This window comes from Capra hircus, chromosome 5 (assembly GCF_001704415.2).
Source record: "Capra hircus breed San Clemente chromosome 5, ASM170441v1, whole genome shotgun sequence".
In the NCBI taxonomy this organism is placed as follows: domain Eukaryota; kingdom Metazoa; phylum Chordata; class Mammalia; order Artiodactyla; family Bovidae; genus Capra; species Capra hircus.
Window position 1 is genome coordinate 9,530,206 of NC_030812.1, and position 15,190 is coordinate 9,545,395.

The window sequence follows — 15,190 nt, forward strand, 5'->3', positions numbered from 1 at the left end:
ATCTTTTTGCATTATTTTCTGCTTCAGTTGAGGAATGTTAGAAAGATCTGTGGGCACATGAACAGGTCAACTTAAACTACACTGTAATGGGACTACAGTTGAAAATATATGCACATAATTTTAGTTTACTTATAAATCTTAAAGCAAAGTTTATGAGAACATCTAGAAATTCTGGGAATGACTAATAGGATTTTAGTTCATCTTCCTTCAAAGGACAGTAATTATTTCATGAATAAAACAGGGAAGAGATCAACAGTTAGGAATAATGGTTATCTCTTATGACATCAGGAGATAATAGTGTTTTTTGTTTGTTTGATGCTACTGTCTTTAGAAGTCATAAAAGGCTAGTAATACAGGCTACAAAGGGTATGATGTGCAGGAGTAGGGAAGGGTGTAACTAATATGGGCTCAGGTAAGAAGCTGCCATGCATTGCTAATGAGAGACTCAGCCAAAGGGTTGCCTGCAAGTTCCAAAGCTTCAGATGCTGTATGTGGTTAGAAAGGCTGGAATTCCTGTTTTAATTCCTTTATTACAAAGCTATATTTATAAGAATTAGAACACTCTACAAATACTCATACTTCTAAGATGCCATCATAGTAAAGACCAACAATTTAGTTACATTTCAGGGGAAAAGGCTATACTGAAATGAACATTGTGAGAAAACTCAATTTAATGATACCTTGGAGTATATTCTTGCTTCATATACTGCTGTTTTCATTACAAGGTAAGAACTCATATTAAACTTTTACCTTATTTTATTGTTTTTTAGTCTTTCTTGTGAATGGTGGAAACTGTTTTCTTGCATACTGTAAAGCACTTTGAAGTCATTAGAATGGGTATATACTAAATGACACTCAGATCACTTTTGGGGAAACTTTTTAATAATGTGGATAATTTGGAACTTTTAGTTTTAAATTTATAAGTCTCTTTTTTAAATGTTAAAATCATGATTTTATTATGATATAAAACTACTAGAAGAGGCTTTGATTCCTTTTCTCTTCCAAATAATGGTTTAAAATAGTTGTATAAATTAAACATTTGAAATTTTATAGTAGACAAGGAGACATTGAGTACTTAACCTTTCTTGATGTCATCACGTCAAAGAAGGGCAAAATAATGTCTTAGGAAGGATTTAACATTTGAGATTAAGAATTGATTTTCAATTATAGCAAGATATTTATAAATTAATTTTTATAAAGTATTTTTATGGCAGAAAGCATTTATTCACATTTAGCCATACATTTATTTCCATTTAATCACTGAAAAAGGCTGTATATTTGGGGACTTGTAGAGGAAGTGGGAAAAATTACTGAAGCGTAAAAAGCTAGCATGGTTGCAGACACTGTCTTCCAATCCTAGTAGTGACTGAGACTCCAAGAGGAGATAGTCTCAGAGCGCTGAGAGCTGGAGGGGACTTTGGAGATCAGCTTGGCCCCACCATCATTCTGTGATGTGCTTGCTGAACTTTGGTGTTTGCTGCGTGGTAGGATGGGGCTAGAGCCTGGATCTCTGTCTTTAAGACCAGCGCTTATTCCACTGTATCATGGCCCTGTATGCACACTGCCCATTCTTTCTGGGTTACTGGTCACCCTGATGGCTCATAAGGAATTTACTGGTCAAAATCTCAGTCTGTATTTTAGAATTACATTTAAACTTGTTTTATAATCAGAACACATGGCCAAGATATTTGGATAATTTGTTCATTCTTATCACATATGTTTATCTCTGGCAGGCTATATTTGTACCTCATCCATCTTGACGAGAGCATCAGAGTGAGTATTTCTCGTTCTTCATGTCTTCTGAAACATAAAGATAATGGGAATGAGCCAAACTCAGCAGACTGTGTATCTGCTTTCAAAAAAATTAATGCAATATTTTACAAAACAAGGGCATGAGATGCAGTTCTTTAAACATTTCCACAAATTAAAAATTATTAAGCGTTTAGTTCCTTATCAATGGAACAAAATTATTTCCTTTTATTTTAATTATAAAAGGAATTTTTGGTGGTATCCAATGACTGTGGATACTAAGACATTATTTTCATTTCAAAAGAGGTTATTAATATATTCAGTAATTCCCTATTGTTATTATTAGTATGCATCATTGATTAGAAATGTGCAATATTCTTAACAGATTAAAGCAGTTTTTAATGATAAAAAGAATAAAATGGTTCTAGCAGTGAGTAATGAAAATTATTTTTTGGACTAGGCTGATCTGTTTAATGAAAAGCAGAATTCTACCCATTGATTTTGAAAGTTTGGTTTGATGCGTTTACTCACAGTAATGTTAATCTGAAGACATGGAAAAGAGAGAGAATTGAGTATTCCATCTGAAAAAAGTGAACGTGCACTTGTCGGAAACTTATGAAGTATTTTATGAAGGCACGTGGAGCAGTTATCGTGCATGTTGGTGCTACAGTGTTACATTATTTTGTTTATTTCTCTATCTCAAAGTTCCTTCCTAAAATGCAGTTTACATCAGCGACTGAAGAGATCTGGGGACACTGCTGAATTTTGTAAAATGAGACAGCGCCACCACACAAATCTAACCCCTCCAAAAGGGGGAGGGGGACCTTTTCAATGTTAAACCAAGAAAGACCTCTTTGATAAAGCGATGGAAATCGGGAGGAAAACATCAGCTCTCTCTTGGGAAAGGCTTGTTCAGGTTGCCTAGGGCCCTTTGACTATACAAGTTCTTTTTGTTTTCTTCCAGAAATGGGTTTAATGAAAATCGACAGAAAAGAGCTCTTTTAGCAGCCCAGGTAGGTTATGCCTCAGATGGAGAGAGAAGCTGAGAAATAATCCATTCTGCTTTGGGCCTCTGCTGTCACTTCAACAACGAGACCTTTGTGGAGGAAAATAAAATGCTAAAAACAAGATGAGGAGGAGGAGGAGGAAGAGGCAAAGTAACTTCTCTAGCGCTGTTCCGTGATGCTCCAGTTCAGGCTCAGTTCACAATTACTTGTTTGTGGTCAAATGCTTTTTTGCTATTCACCTCAGTTCCCGACTGATAGGTTACCACTATTGGTGAGAGATTTAATCTCATTACTTGCCAGAACATTCTAATTGGTTTAAAAATTAAATACAATATCTGAGGACAATTAAAATGGGACAGATGTGAGCAAACAGGAGCAGAGAAAGGTGTACATGATCTGAGTTAAGTACCACAAAAGGGCCCCAGAAGTGTCCTAGCGTCCTGACAAAGAGGTTTTGTATTATCTAATAAACTTAAATTACAGGCACTGATGAAGAAGTGACCTCTCTTTTTTTAGAGGGGTTTAGTAGCACTGAATTTGAGGACACCTTTTTGCTTGGGTCCTTTTATCTAAATGATATTGCATGACATAATCGTACTATCTTCAAATTATGGTTGGAAAGTTTAAATGGGTGGATTTTAAAAAATATTTCTCTATTAACGATGGACAGTAAGATGAGAATCCTAACTCAATAAAGGCATTTCTTTGGAAAGTAACATGATTTGAGTATTTATGTAGCAGACAGCTTATATATGCAAGGTCTTTGTCAAATGCTGAACTGTAATCAATTTCTGTTAGCATTTTCTGATGGATGCCTGATTATTTTATATATATTTAAAGATAGAAATATATCTTTAATATAAAATTATATTTTATATATTTTATTACATATTAAATATGTTTAATATATAATTTAATTAAAGATAATTGAAAAAAACAGATCTGATATGCTGTTGTGACAATTCAGAAGACAGAACTAATTTATCCTCAACAAGAATGAAGATCTTTCTTTTTACTAGAATAGGCAAAGAATTGTCTTCGAAAGGGAAACACTTTTTCTTTCTTAAAAAGTATTTTGTGTATATAAGTACTTAATGTATCATGTGAAGTGGTTAAAATGGTTTTTCTCTGAGGAATGTTAAGTACATGTTTACCAGTAGACCATGTTAGCCACAAAAAGACATCCACATGACTCAGTAGAAAATTTAATTTTGAGAAAAACTTCTTTCTGGTAGAACCCACTAGATTGGAGAAGCTGTGAAATATACCCCACAGTTGTCACGTTAAGCAGCCTATGGATGGGCTTATTCTATTGACCATTTGGACATTTTTAGAATTTGTATACTTTACCCCCCTGCTGCTGCTGCTGCTAAGTCACTTCAGTTGTGTCCGACTCTGTGCGACCCCATAGACGGCAGCCCACCAGGCTCCCCCGTCCCTGGGATTCTCCAGGCAAGAACACTGGAGTGGGTTGCCATTTCCTTCTCCAATGCATGAAAGCGCAAAGCGAAAGTGAAGTCGCTCAGTCATGTCCGACTCTTAGCAACCCCATGAACTGCAGCCTACCAGGCTCCTCTGTCCATGGGATTTTCCAGGCAAGAGTACTTTACCCCCCAGAGGTATGTTAATGCCTGCCTTTTGTTAATAAGCAAGAAATGCACTTGTCTTGATTTCTCTTAGAGAGACTGAAGAGCTGGACACTTCTGTTTCCTGTAGCTGGAGAACAGGCACCGACATTATTAAACATCTGAACGAACTCTAAGAGAAGAAATGTTCAAGAAGGGCAGTGAGGTTGCAGTGATGCCTTGCACAGTTTAGGACTGAAATTTCATCTGTCACAAAGGCCATTCTTGTCCACAGATTCACTTCGCCACTCTAGGAGCACGGACTGAGCTGTGAGCCTAAGGACTCAGGAATACGCTGACTATGAGTTAACAGCAGAGAGGGATAGACACGTACTGCTGTGAACGTCCCTGCACTGTCCCTGTGCAACTGTGCCTGTCAGTTGTGCCCTGCAGTGATTTCTCTGTGCTTCTCGCCCTCCTGTGGGTTTGTAATTGGCACGGAGGAGGAATGGGGTGTCCTCTTTCATCAGTTATGTGAATATATGCAGCCACAGCTTGTAACTTTTCTTTGCGTTTGTGTCTCATTTCAAAATTCTTCTCCTGAAAGCAGAGGCAAATTGTTTATTAGAGGGTATGGACAGTTTGTATGTGCAGGAGTGGGATGGGGGGAGGAAAAGGGGCCAAGGAAGGGAGAGAATCCAGCACATCTCTGTTAATGAGGGGTCTTCCTGCTTTAAACATCCGAGGCTTAGTCTTGCGGGCATCCCTCTGAGGAACTGTGTAGAGTGTTTTAGAATTGTTTCTCCAAGGAATCGGGTATCTGGGATATTTATCCACCTACACTTGCCTCTCATTGGTGGAGGGCAGCTTCTGGGGGCACTTTAATCTCCTGAAAGGCCTTTCTCTTGTCTGTTCTGCTGGGACTCTACCCTAAGGCAGAGACAAAAAGAAGCTGGTGCTTGAGAGTTTCAATGTGCTCAAAACCCCAGATGCAGGCAAAGTTCAAGATGGGCTAAGAGGATGTGAGGAGGGGCATCAACAGAACATTTTGTAGTCATGGTTCTAAACAGCTTTGTGAGGCAGATCACTCCCATTTGCGTAAGGTCTATTTTTGGTTCAGTTGGTATTTGTTGACAACATAAAAGGGGCCGTGCTAGAGATATAACCATGAACAGCAGTGCTTGTTTTCTAGAAACTTAGTGGCTAGTGGAGGCAGACCTGTAAAGAAGTCCTTTCTGTGTAACTTGTTCATTGAATCTATGACACCACCAATTATTTGCTATTGTTCGTATAACATGGAAAATGAAAAAAAAAAAAACCCCTCCAATTATAAACATAAGACATGCCATTCTGAGTTCAGATCTGTTATAAAAATAAAAGCGGTGTGTCATGTCTTAGCATTAGTGAAATGTTATAATATGATGCAGGGAATGTCACAGTAAATAGGATATTGTGGTGACCAGGAGGTTGGTGTCCTAGGTAGTCACTGAGATTCCCATGGAGGAGGTGTAGCATAAGGTGAGTGAAAAACAAATTGTGTATTTTTGTCTTGGTCTAGTGTTATCCAGTGTAATTAGTGAACTTTAATCAGTTTTTGCTTAATAATGTAAGTAGGTAACATATTTACAAAAACTTATTACGTGCCTGGCACCATTCTTGGTGCTTTACTTATATCATTTCGTTTAATTCTCACAATTCTGTGAGAAGGTTATTGTTATTCCATATTACAGATTGGGAAACTGAGACAGAGCAGGTTAAATACTTTGCTCTCATTAATGAGCCTGTATGAACCACAGCTGAAGTCAATGTATACTGTTCGTGAGCACCAGCAAGGATTCATTAGCACCAACATGAGAAGAGTTTGGTGCCCGCTATTATTGGTGGCTGTGTTAGGTTTAGGCAGTCCCAGACAACGCAGCTAAAGAGAGAGTAAGCCTTGTCTTGGGGAAGTCCAGGTCATAGACTGTTGTGAGTCTGACTCAGTTTGAAGAGAGAGGAAAGGGAGAAAAGAGGAGGCTGAACAGTGAGGACAAAATCTTGGAGGAACGAAAGCAGACAACAGTGAGCTTGGAGCCATGATACGAAAAGACTTTAGGAAAGAGCCTCGAAGTGGTGAGTGTGGGTGGCCTTTTGTCTGCCGTGGGGCAGCTCTGCCTGTTAAAAGAAAACGTTGCCATGTAGAAAGGAGACCAGAGTCTGTTGTCAAAGGGCTTTGTACCTGAAATCAAATTCATCATCCTTCTTTCTTCCTATCCTTCACTCTTTCCAGTTTTTCTAACATCCTCTGGTAGTCAATTTAACTATTACGTGGCAAATTTGGGCAATATGTATTCTTTTGGTGAATGTAAAAATCCTATTGGAAAGGACATTGCCCCAGATCATACACTAAATTGGCATTAAATTGGAATAAAAAGCCATAATCAATTAGTTTTAATAATCCACAGATATTTACTACTCCTCCTCAGGCATGCCTGACTCTGCGACCCCATGGACTGTAGCCTACCAGGCTCCTTCGTCCATGGGATTTTCCAGGCAAGAGTACTGGAGTGGGTCGCCATTTCCTCTCCAACTACTTTATATTAACCTCTCTAAATCTTATAATTTTTGGGGGGATCCTTAGATTAATATAAATCTCTTTCTTGCTAATCTTCTATATTATGCTGGAATCTTTATATACGTTTTTTAAAATTCATTGTTATAGCTACACAGTGAAGTATGTATCATTGTTCCCATTTTACAGACAAGTGAAAGAAGGTGCTAAGCAGTTAAGAAATTTGCCTTAGAGTAAATAGTGGCAGAATCGGGCCTCTAATCCAGAACCTTTTGATTCTACAATTCACGCTGTCAATGAATACCCTGATGTCCTTTGGGCTCTATAAAAAGATACGTTTAACTGTTCTGTGAACTTTAAAGTGGCAGCTCTTTGGAGACTCAGGATGGCACGCTCACACTTCAGCGGCCGAGGCTTCTGTAGATGGTGTCTTGCCCAGAAGGGCTGCAGACAGCGGGTACATCCCTGTCTGTTGGTCCTTCAGTCCCATGCATTTTCTCCAAACTCATCTGTACTTGGAAATATTTAAAAACTGCTACTTCTGCAGGCAAGGCAGTCAGCTAATGCAAAGATTAGATTCTGACCAGGCTGTCTTCCAAAGAGGGCAGGGAGGCAGAACTGAGGTCAGAGAGGATGAAGGACTTGTCAGATTCAGGAAACAAAACCAAACCTTGAAGTCAAATCTAACTACAACCCAAGAGGAGCCCTTTCTGCCGCTCCAAGATTTTGCCTTAATAGTCCACGGAAATATGGAGTCAGCTCTTAATGATTTCTGTGTTTGTAGCTGTTTTCCAATTTGCATGTTTGCCTTGAATTAAATAATTTAATTCTCTTGAATGCTGATTTCTTTCTTTTAAAGTTTGAAGGAACTTCTCCGAGATACTTCTTCCATGAAGCTATTAATTGGGGTGAGAGCAAAATAAAAGGTCAGTGCTAAACCTATGGTTTTGTATTTGCTTTCTCAAAAGACCCCTTTAGGGAGTATAGTGAATGAACTCTATAATTTCCATACAATGCATGAAGGGAACTGAGCCAGGGTGGTAATAATATCAGTTTAAGTTTACTTCACATAGAAATATGAATTATATTTGGAAACAAGCAAGGCTAAGCAGACAAAGCTCATAACTGTATGACCAGGAAAGATATCAGTGGATATCCGAAGTTTTATTTGTTTCTGAATCAATTGATTCTTTGACATTGCTCATTTTGCTTACCAATTTCTCATTTCCATTTAGCAATATGCTAATTGTAGTTTGAAATTCAATTTGATTTTTTTTTTGTATTAAAAAAAACAGGGGTTTCTGGCCAGTTTTGTTCTGGTATCTGTTTTCAGGAGATAAACAGGGTTGTAAATAAATTTTTGAAGGCGATAATTATGTATGCTTATGTAATTACTTTGACATTTATTGATTGGAAAGATACAATATTGTGACTTAAGATAAAATTCGAAGATATATGTATATATGTACCCCCACCAGAAAAAGAGAACTGCATTTAAATTTATGACAAATGTCATTTTTATCTATATTTCTGATCAAAATTAAAACAGCTCATTCCTCCTCAGTTAAGATATAATTAGGGAGTTGTATGTCTTTAAAAGTGGAGACATTTTAGATCAACGGATCTTAAGGTGCAAGGATAATAGAGTTTTAAATTCTTGCCTTCTGCAGAACTGTGGTTACAATACCACAATTAGACTAGGGCCTTTCATGACCTTACCATATTCCAAAGAGAGCCAGTCTTTAGTAAACACTTTATGGTCACTCAAAGATGTTCTCTAGTTCTCTTGATGTGTTGCTTAAATCCTTCCTGTTGAGGTTTGCCAGGGTCTCTTGTCCTCTCCTTATTAGAGGAGGGATTTTCACTGTGATTCATTTCCAGCTTTCAAACTCACTCAGGAGCTCATAGTTTCTTTCTTTCTCTTTCCAACATAATCCTTCAGGGTGATTTTTCTTTCCGTGAAAGAAAAAATATTTTGGTGACAACCAGCAGCAGCTTTGGCTTCTGCCCCATTAAAATTAGCTATGGGTCAGAAAGAATGCGTCATTTGCAATTAAGCCTGACGATTAATGCACAACTTCAAATAGAATGTTTAATCGTTCTCTTAAAAAATAAGAATTTCTTTTCGAGTTCTATATTGTGCCTGATCCCGTGAGCTAATGATGGACGTTTTTCTTTAATACCACACTTGCTCCTGGAGAAGTAGCTGATCAGTTGTGCAGCTGGTGCCAAACTCTGTCAAGGGAATCATCTGCAGCTTGTGTGTTTCTGGTTCTCATCATCTGGGACAGGGATTCCTTACATGGGAACTTGACCTTTCAGTTGCTTGAAGGAGGCTAACCTTTGCTCTCAGGGTAGTTTGAGATGTGAAAGCCTGTCTTTCTTGTTTCACAGCACACATAATGAAATGAACTAGATAGAGACTTGAGGAGCTTAATTCTTTAGCTTATCAAGGCAATAGGCCCAGAGTTCTGTTTGAGTTAACAGAGGTTACAGTTAGTCCAAGCTAAATCTTGACAGATTGTGTTTATAAAAACTGATGCATGCCAGAAGATAACTGATTTTTTTTTGCCCTTCAGGTTCTTGTCCTCATGAATGCCTTAACGGAGCTTTCTGTTCTAAGGCTGGTACATGCGACTGTCAAATATTTCAGGCCCTTGGGACACGGTGCCAGATTGGTAAGTTTCAGGGATACTTACGAGAGAATTATGAGGTGCTACAGAGAGCATGAAGGCATAATTTGCTGTATTAGTGTTCATCCTTTGGGATTTGAGACAATCATTTTGTGTATTAACTAGAGTATTCACGATTTATTTCCAGTGATTTTGAAACAATGTGAAAGAAAATGGTGATGCCCTCTTTCACTTCTCATTGAACTCTACTAGTTCAAGTATTTTTTGTTTTTAGATTTTTTAATGCAATTTTTAAAGTAACCCGTGGTGGATTCATGTCAATGTATGGCAAAACCGATACAGTATTGTAAAGTAAAATAAAGTAAAAATAAAAATTAAAAAAAAAAAAAAATAAAAAAAATAAATAAAAGTTCTAATCCCATGTAAAAAAAATAAAGTATAGTTGACTTACAGTATTATATTGTTTTTTCTCATATTTTTTCTATCATGGTTCAAGGATATTGAATATAGTTCCCTGTGCTATACAATAGGACCTTTTAGTTTACCGATTCTATATATAGTAGTTTGCATCCGCTAGTCCCAAACTCCCAGTCCATGCCTTCCCCATCCCCACCCACCTTGGCAGCCACAAATCTATTCCGTGCGCCTATGAATCTATTTCTGCTTTGAAGACAGGTGCATTTCTGTCATATTTTAGATTAGACACGTGAGTGATATCATGTGATATTTGTGTTTCTCCTTCTGACTTACTTTGCACAGTGTGATAATCTCTAGGTCCATCCATGTAGCTGTAAATAGCATAATTTTATTCTTTATTTTTATGGCTGAGGAGTATTCCATTGTATATATGTATCACATCTTTACCCATTCATCTGTCAATGGATGTTTAGGTTGTTTCCATGTCTTGGCTATTGTGAATAGTACTGCTATGAACATAGAAGAACGTGTTATCTTTTTGAATTATAGTTTTGTCCAGATATATGCCCAGGAGTGGGCTCACTGGATCATATGGCAACTCTATTTTCAGGTTTTTGAGGAACTTCCATACTGTTTTCCATGATGGCTGTACCTATTTACTTTCCCACCAGTGGAGTAGGAGGGTTCTCTTTTCTCCACATCCTCTCCAGCATATCTGTTATTTGTAGTGGAGTAGGAGGGTTCTCTTTTCTCCACATCCTCTCCAGCATATCTGTTATTTGCAGACTTTTATATGATGGCCATTCTGACCAGTGTGAGATGGTACCTTGTTGTAGCTTTGATTTGCATTTCTCTAATAATTAGTGATTTTAGCCATCTGTATGTCTTCTTTAAAAAAAATGTCTATTTGGGTCTTCTGCTCATTTTTTAAATCATGTTGTTTGTTTTGTTTTGTCTTTCTGTTATTGTGTGAGCTGACTGTACATTTTTGGAATTAAGCTTTTGTTTCTCTCATCACTTGCAAATATTTTCCTCAGTCCATAGGCTGTCTTTTCTTTCTAAGCCCCCTTTGCTGTGCAAAAGCTTATGTTTGGTTAGGTCCCATTTGTTTATTTTTTGCTTTAATTTCTATTGCCTTGGGAGACCGATCTAAGGAAATATTGGTATGATTTATATAAAACAAAGCTTTGCCTGTGTTCTTCTAGGAGTTTCATCATGTCATATCTTATATGTAAGTCTTTAAGCCATTTTGAGCTTATTTTTGTATGTGGTATGGAGTGTTCTAACTTCATGGATTTACATGTGGCCGTCCAGCTTTCCCAACACCACTTGCTGAAGAGACTGTTTTTTCCCCATTGTATATTCTTGCCTCCTTTGTCAAAGACTAACTGACCGTAGGTGTGTGTTTATTCCTGGTCTATCTAGTCTGTTACATTGATCCATGTGTCTGCTTTTATTCCAGCACCACACTGATCTGATTACTGTAGCTTCGTACTATTGTTTGAAGTCTGGGAGGGTTAGGCTTCCTGCTTCGTTATTTTTCCTCAGGATTGGTTTGTCAATCCTGGACTTTTATGGTTCATATAAATTTTAGGATTATTTGTTCTAGTTCTGTGAAAAATGTCATGGGTAATTTGATAGGGATGGCATTAAACTGGTATTTCACTTTGGGTAGTATGGCTATTTTAACAGTATTAATTCTTCCAACCCCAGAGCATGGGATATTTTTCCATTTCTTTAAATCATCTTCAATTTCCTATATCAATATCTTATATACTCAGGGTATGAGTCTTAAACTTTCTTGGTCAGGTTTATTCCTAAAGTACTTTTTAAAAATGTGATTCAAGTGTTTTTTTTTTTCCATTTTAAATTGTATTGCCCCATTAAAACCAGGTTTCCATTCATCTTTCTTTTGCTTTATAAATTAGATTTGTTATTTGAAGCCCCTCATTCTTTTCTGACTTTGAATGAATGGAATATTCTATACATGGGCTTCTCTGGCAGCTCAGACAGTAAAGAATCTGCCTGCAATTCCAGAGACCCAGGTTCAATTCCTGGGTCAGGAAGATCCCCTGGAGAAGGGAATGGCTACTCACTCTAATATTCTTGCCTGGAGAATCCCATGGACAGAGGAGCCTGATGGGCTGCAGTCCATAGGGTCACAAAGAGTCAGATATGACTGAACAACTAACACTTACACTTTTTTAAAGAGAGAAATAGTATTGAGAACTCTTCAAAGCAGAGGGTTCTTAAACATTTTTTTTTAATCCACAGTATCTAATATAGGACCCTATATCAATAATAAATACTAAAATCCATTTGTTTAATGAGTACTTACTGAGCATCTACTAGATCCCAGGCTGGACACTGGGAAAAGTGAATAATATAGACATGTTTCTGCCCTGATGGAGATTGCAGTCTAGAGGAGAGGACCAGGATATAAGATAACAGTAATTACATTTATGATGTGCTATAAAGTACAAGATTTTATGAAAATATGCAACAGACGTAAGGCATACTACCAGAAAAGACTGCCTGAATAACGAATAGCTAGCTCTGTATTTTTTCCTGAAAAGGTCTAAGTTGGTGAAAGCTAATACATTTACATAAATTACAAAAAGTAATGATTGTGCCTTCTCTCTATGCTACCTATAAAGTATATTATCATAGTCTAATGTCTTAATCAATGAATGCTCAGTAAATTTTGCTGATTCCTATATTAATCTAGAAAGAAGGGTAGAGACAATAAAAATGGGCATCCACAAAGGTGTAAAGGGAGATAGACAAGAAGGCAACAGGAGATGGAGTTGCGTGCTCTAAGACAAACACTGCTTACAATGTGCTCAGTTTGGGGTCATGAATTTCAGTATACTTTGGATGACTAATGCTCCCCATTCCCAGGTCCCAGACTTATAAACATGACTTTTTGGCCAATGATTAGTTTTCTCTGTGGATCCTAACTTATTTTCAAAGAATTGCAGAGACCAGAATATTCCAATGCTACCAGTATTAATTTTTAGGATACTCTGTGGTGGCATTTCTCTTTTTTACAGCCATTATATTTGCTTTATCACTATCACCTTGTTTTACTCTCTCATTCTTCCCTCTTTTTCTTTCCTCCAAAGTCTTTGTTTGAAAGCAAAAATTAAGGAAGTTTCTAACATAAATTCTTTCTTCAACTTGAAGACCATGTTTTTCTTCAGGGGAATTTGATAGTTTTGAGAGCTGTTGGTAGTTTTATGTTAGGTATTTTTCCCTGTGATATTGTCCACCAAAGAAGTAAACATCTTTTTAAATGAAAATTAGAATCACCTACCATGACTGAACTTTGTAAGAAACAGGTATCATTTGTTTTATTTTACTAAATATTATCCTCTTTCTTTTCAGTGCCAAACATGGGCAATGGCAGAGATGGGATCTGCAAAACCTGGGGGCAATACCACTTTGAAACTTTTGATGGCATCTACTATTATTTCCCAGGAAACTGTTCTTACATTTTTGCAAAGGACTGTGGTAATTTGGAGCCTCAGTATACTGTGTGGGTAGGTGATCCTATGACATAATTAACTTAATTATTTATGGCCAAGTCTGTGTTTTTAAAGTACTAGACAGACGGTGAAAAATATATAGTAATCATAGCATGAATACTTAGCATGCTAAGGAAGGAGGGGGCTGATTCTGAATGGAAAGGGCCAAGTTTGTAACTATTTTGAGCATGTTTCTATGAAGATGGGGCCTAGGACTGGGAGAAGACTGGTTTGGATCCATAAGGTAGGGACATGTAGGTAATGCAGGAATGTCTGTATCATGGATATTGTAATATCAACTCCAGTTGATATACTCATTTTTCAGTTTTTATTTGATCAATTCAAGAAGAGAGGGTCGCTTCAGGCATCAATCATGTTACTTGTGTATGCTTCCTTCTTGACATTTCCAGTGTGATGGTCATCTGGATTTTCTTAAAAGACATATCTCACTGTGAACTGGGGACTGGAGTTTATGAAATGGAGTGTATGAATTACATAAACACAGCTAGAGGATATGGGGATGGATAGGTAGCTAATAGGAGAAGGCGATGGCACCCCGCTCCAGTACTCTTGCCTGGAAAATCCCATGGATGGAGGAGCCTGGTAGGCTGCAGCCCATGGGGTCTCTGAGAGTCGGACACGACTCAGTGACTTCACTTTCACTTTTCACTTCCATGCATTGGAGAAGGAAATGGCAACCCACTCCAGTGTTCTTGCCTGGAGAATCCCAGGGGCGGTGGAACCTGGTGCGCGGCCATCTATGGGGTCGCACAGAGTTGGACACGACTGAAGTGACTTAGCAGCAACAGCTAATTTCTAGGTAGATTTATACTATATGACTGAACTCAGAATTAGTCCTTAGTTGCAGCATTCTTGCTTCAGAAGGATTCAGAGGAGAAACATCTCAAAATGTAAGCTTCAGAGTGCCTCTGGCTGTTGTAAGGAAGTCAGGAAGGGACCTTTTTCCCTGCCTGCGTCTTCCTCTGAATTTTGTGATATTTCAAAGCAAAACCAGAAACCCAGAGTGCTATCCTGTTCTAAAGCTAAAATCCTCCATAACCATCATTTGTTTGAAGCTCTCTGACATGTTGGAGTTGCCTGAATCTCCTCTTCTCTTAGATGAGGGAAATATTAAAAATTCAGTCTTGGTGCTTTTTAACAGCAACAAATCCCTGTGACCTCAAAAGAAAATGAAGTCTATTGAGAGTTAACTTACGAGACATAGGGATAAAAAATTGGAGGTCTCTTTAGATCGGGGAGTTAGTGACACGCGTTTTTAGTTCATCCAGGGCTCCTGTTCTCAGTTCGCTGTTGTCCTTTACTCTTCCACTCTGGGAAGGAGTTACTGAGTTTATCACTCAAACACCTTCTGACTCTTTCATTGAAATGTTCTTGTCCAGTGTCTGGCCCTTTGGAGGACTAAGGTGTCAACTAGATAATTGAGAGATAATAACACACAAAGCTCAGCTGTGCTTTCAGAGTTAATAGATATTGTTTTCTACTTGGCTCTGTTTGGTTGGTGGAATTTGTTTTCACATCAACAAATCCATTTATTTTAAAGGTCATCTTTTCTCTGATTATAAAGTTGTTCACCTCTTTTTGTAGAAAATTGAAAAAATTTAAAGAAGTCTAAAAATACTATTAGGATTATCAGTCAAGACTTACTAGTGCTAATGGCTTCATATATTTCCCTCTAAATTTTTCCTCTGGACTTGATACACACTTATAAAGTTGAAACTTT

The 15,190-nt window shown here is 37.7% G+C and overlaps 1 protein-coding gene across 1 annotated transcript in view; it reads left to right on the forward strand.

Annotated features, from left to right (window-relative positions):
* OTOGL (otogelin like) overlaps nucleotides 674-15,190 on the forward strand; it is a 180,171-nt gene continuing 165,654 nt past the window's right edge. Inside the window, exons 1-6 of the mRNA XM_018049083.1 lie at nucleotides 674-725; nucleotides 1,734-1,773; nucleotides 2,714-2,762; nucleotides 7,732-7,798; nucleotides 9,452-9,550; nucleotides 13,310-13,464. Coding sequence (XP_017904572.1) covers nucleotides 674-725; nucleotides 1,734-1,773; nucleotides 2,714-2,762; nucleotides 7,732-7,798; nucleotides 9,452-9,550; nucleotides 13,310-13,464 — 462 coding nt within the window. The remainder of the gene's footprint in view (nucleotides 726-1,733; nucleotides 1,774-2,713; nucleotides 2,763-7,731; nucleotides 7,799-9,451; nucleotides 9,551-13,309; nucleotides 13,465-15,190) is intronic.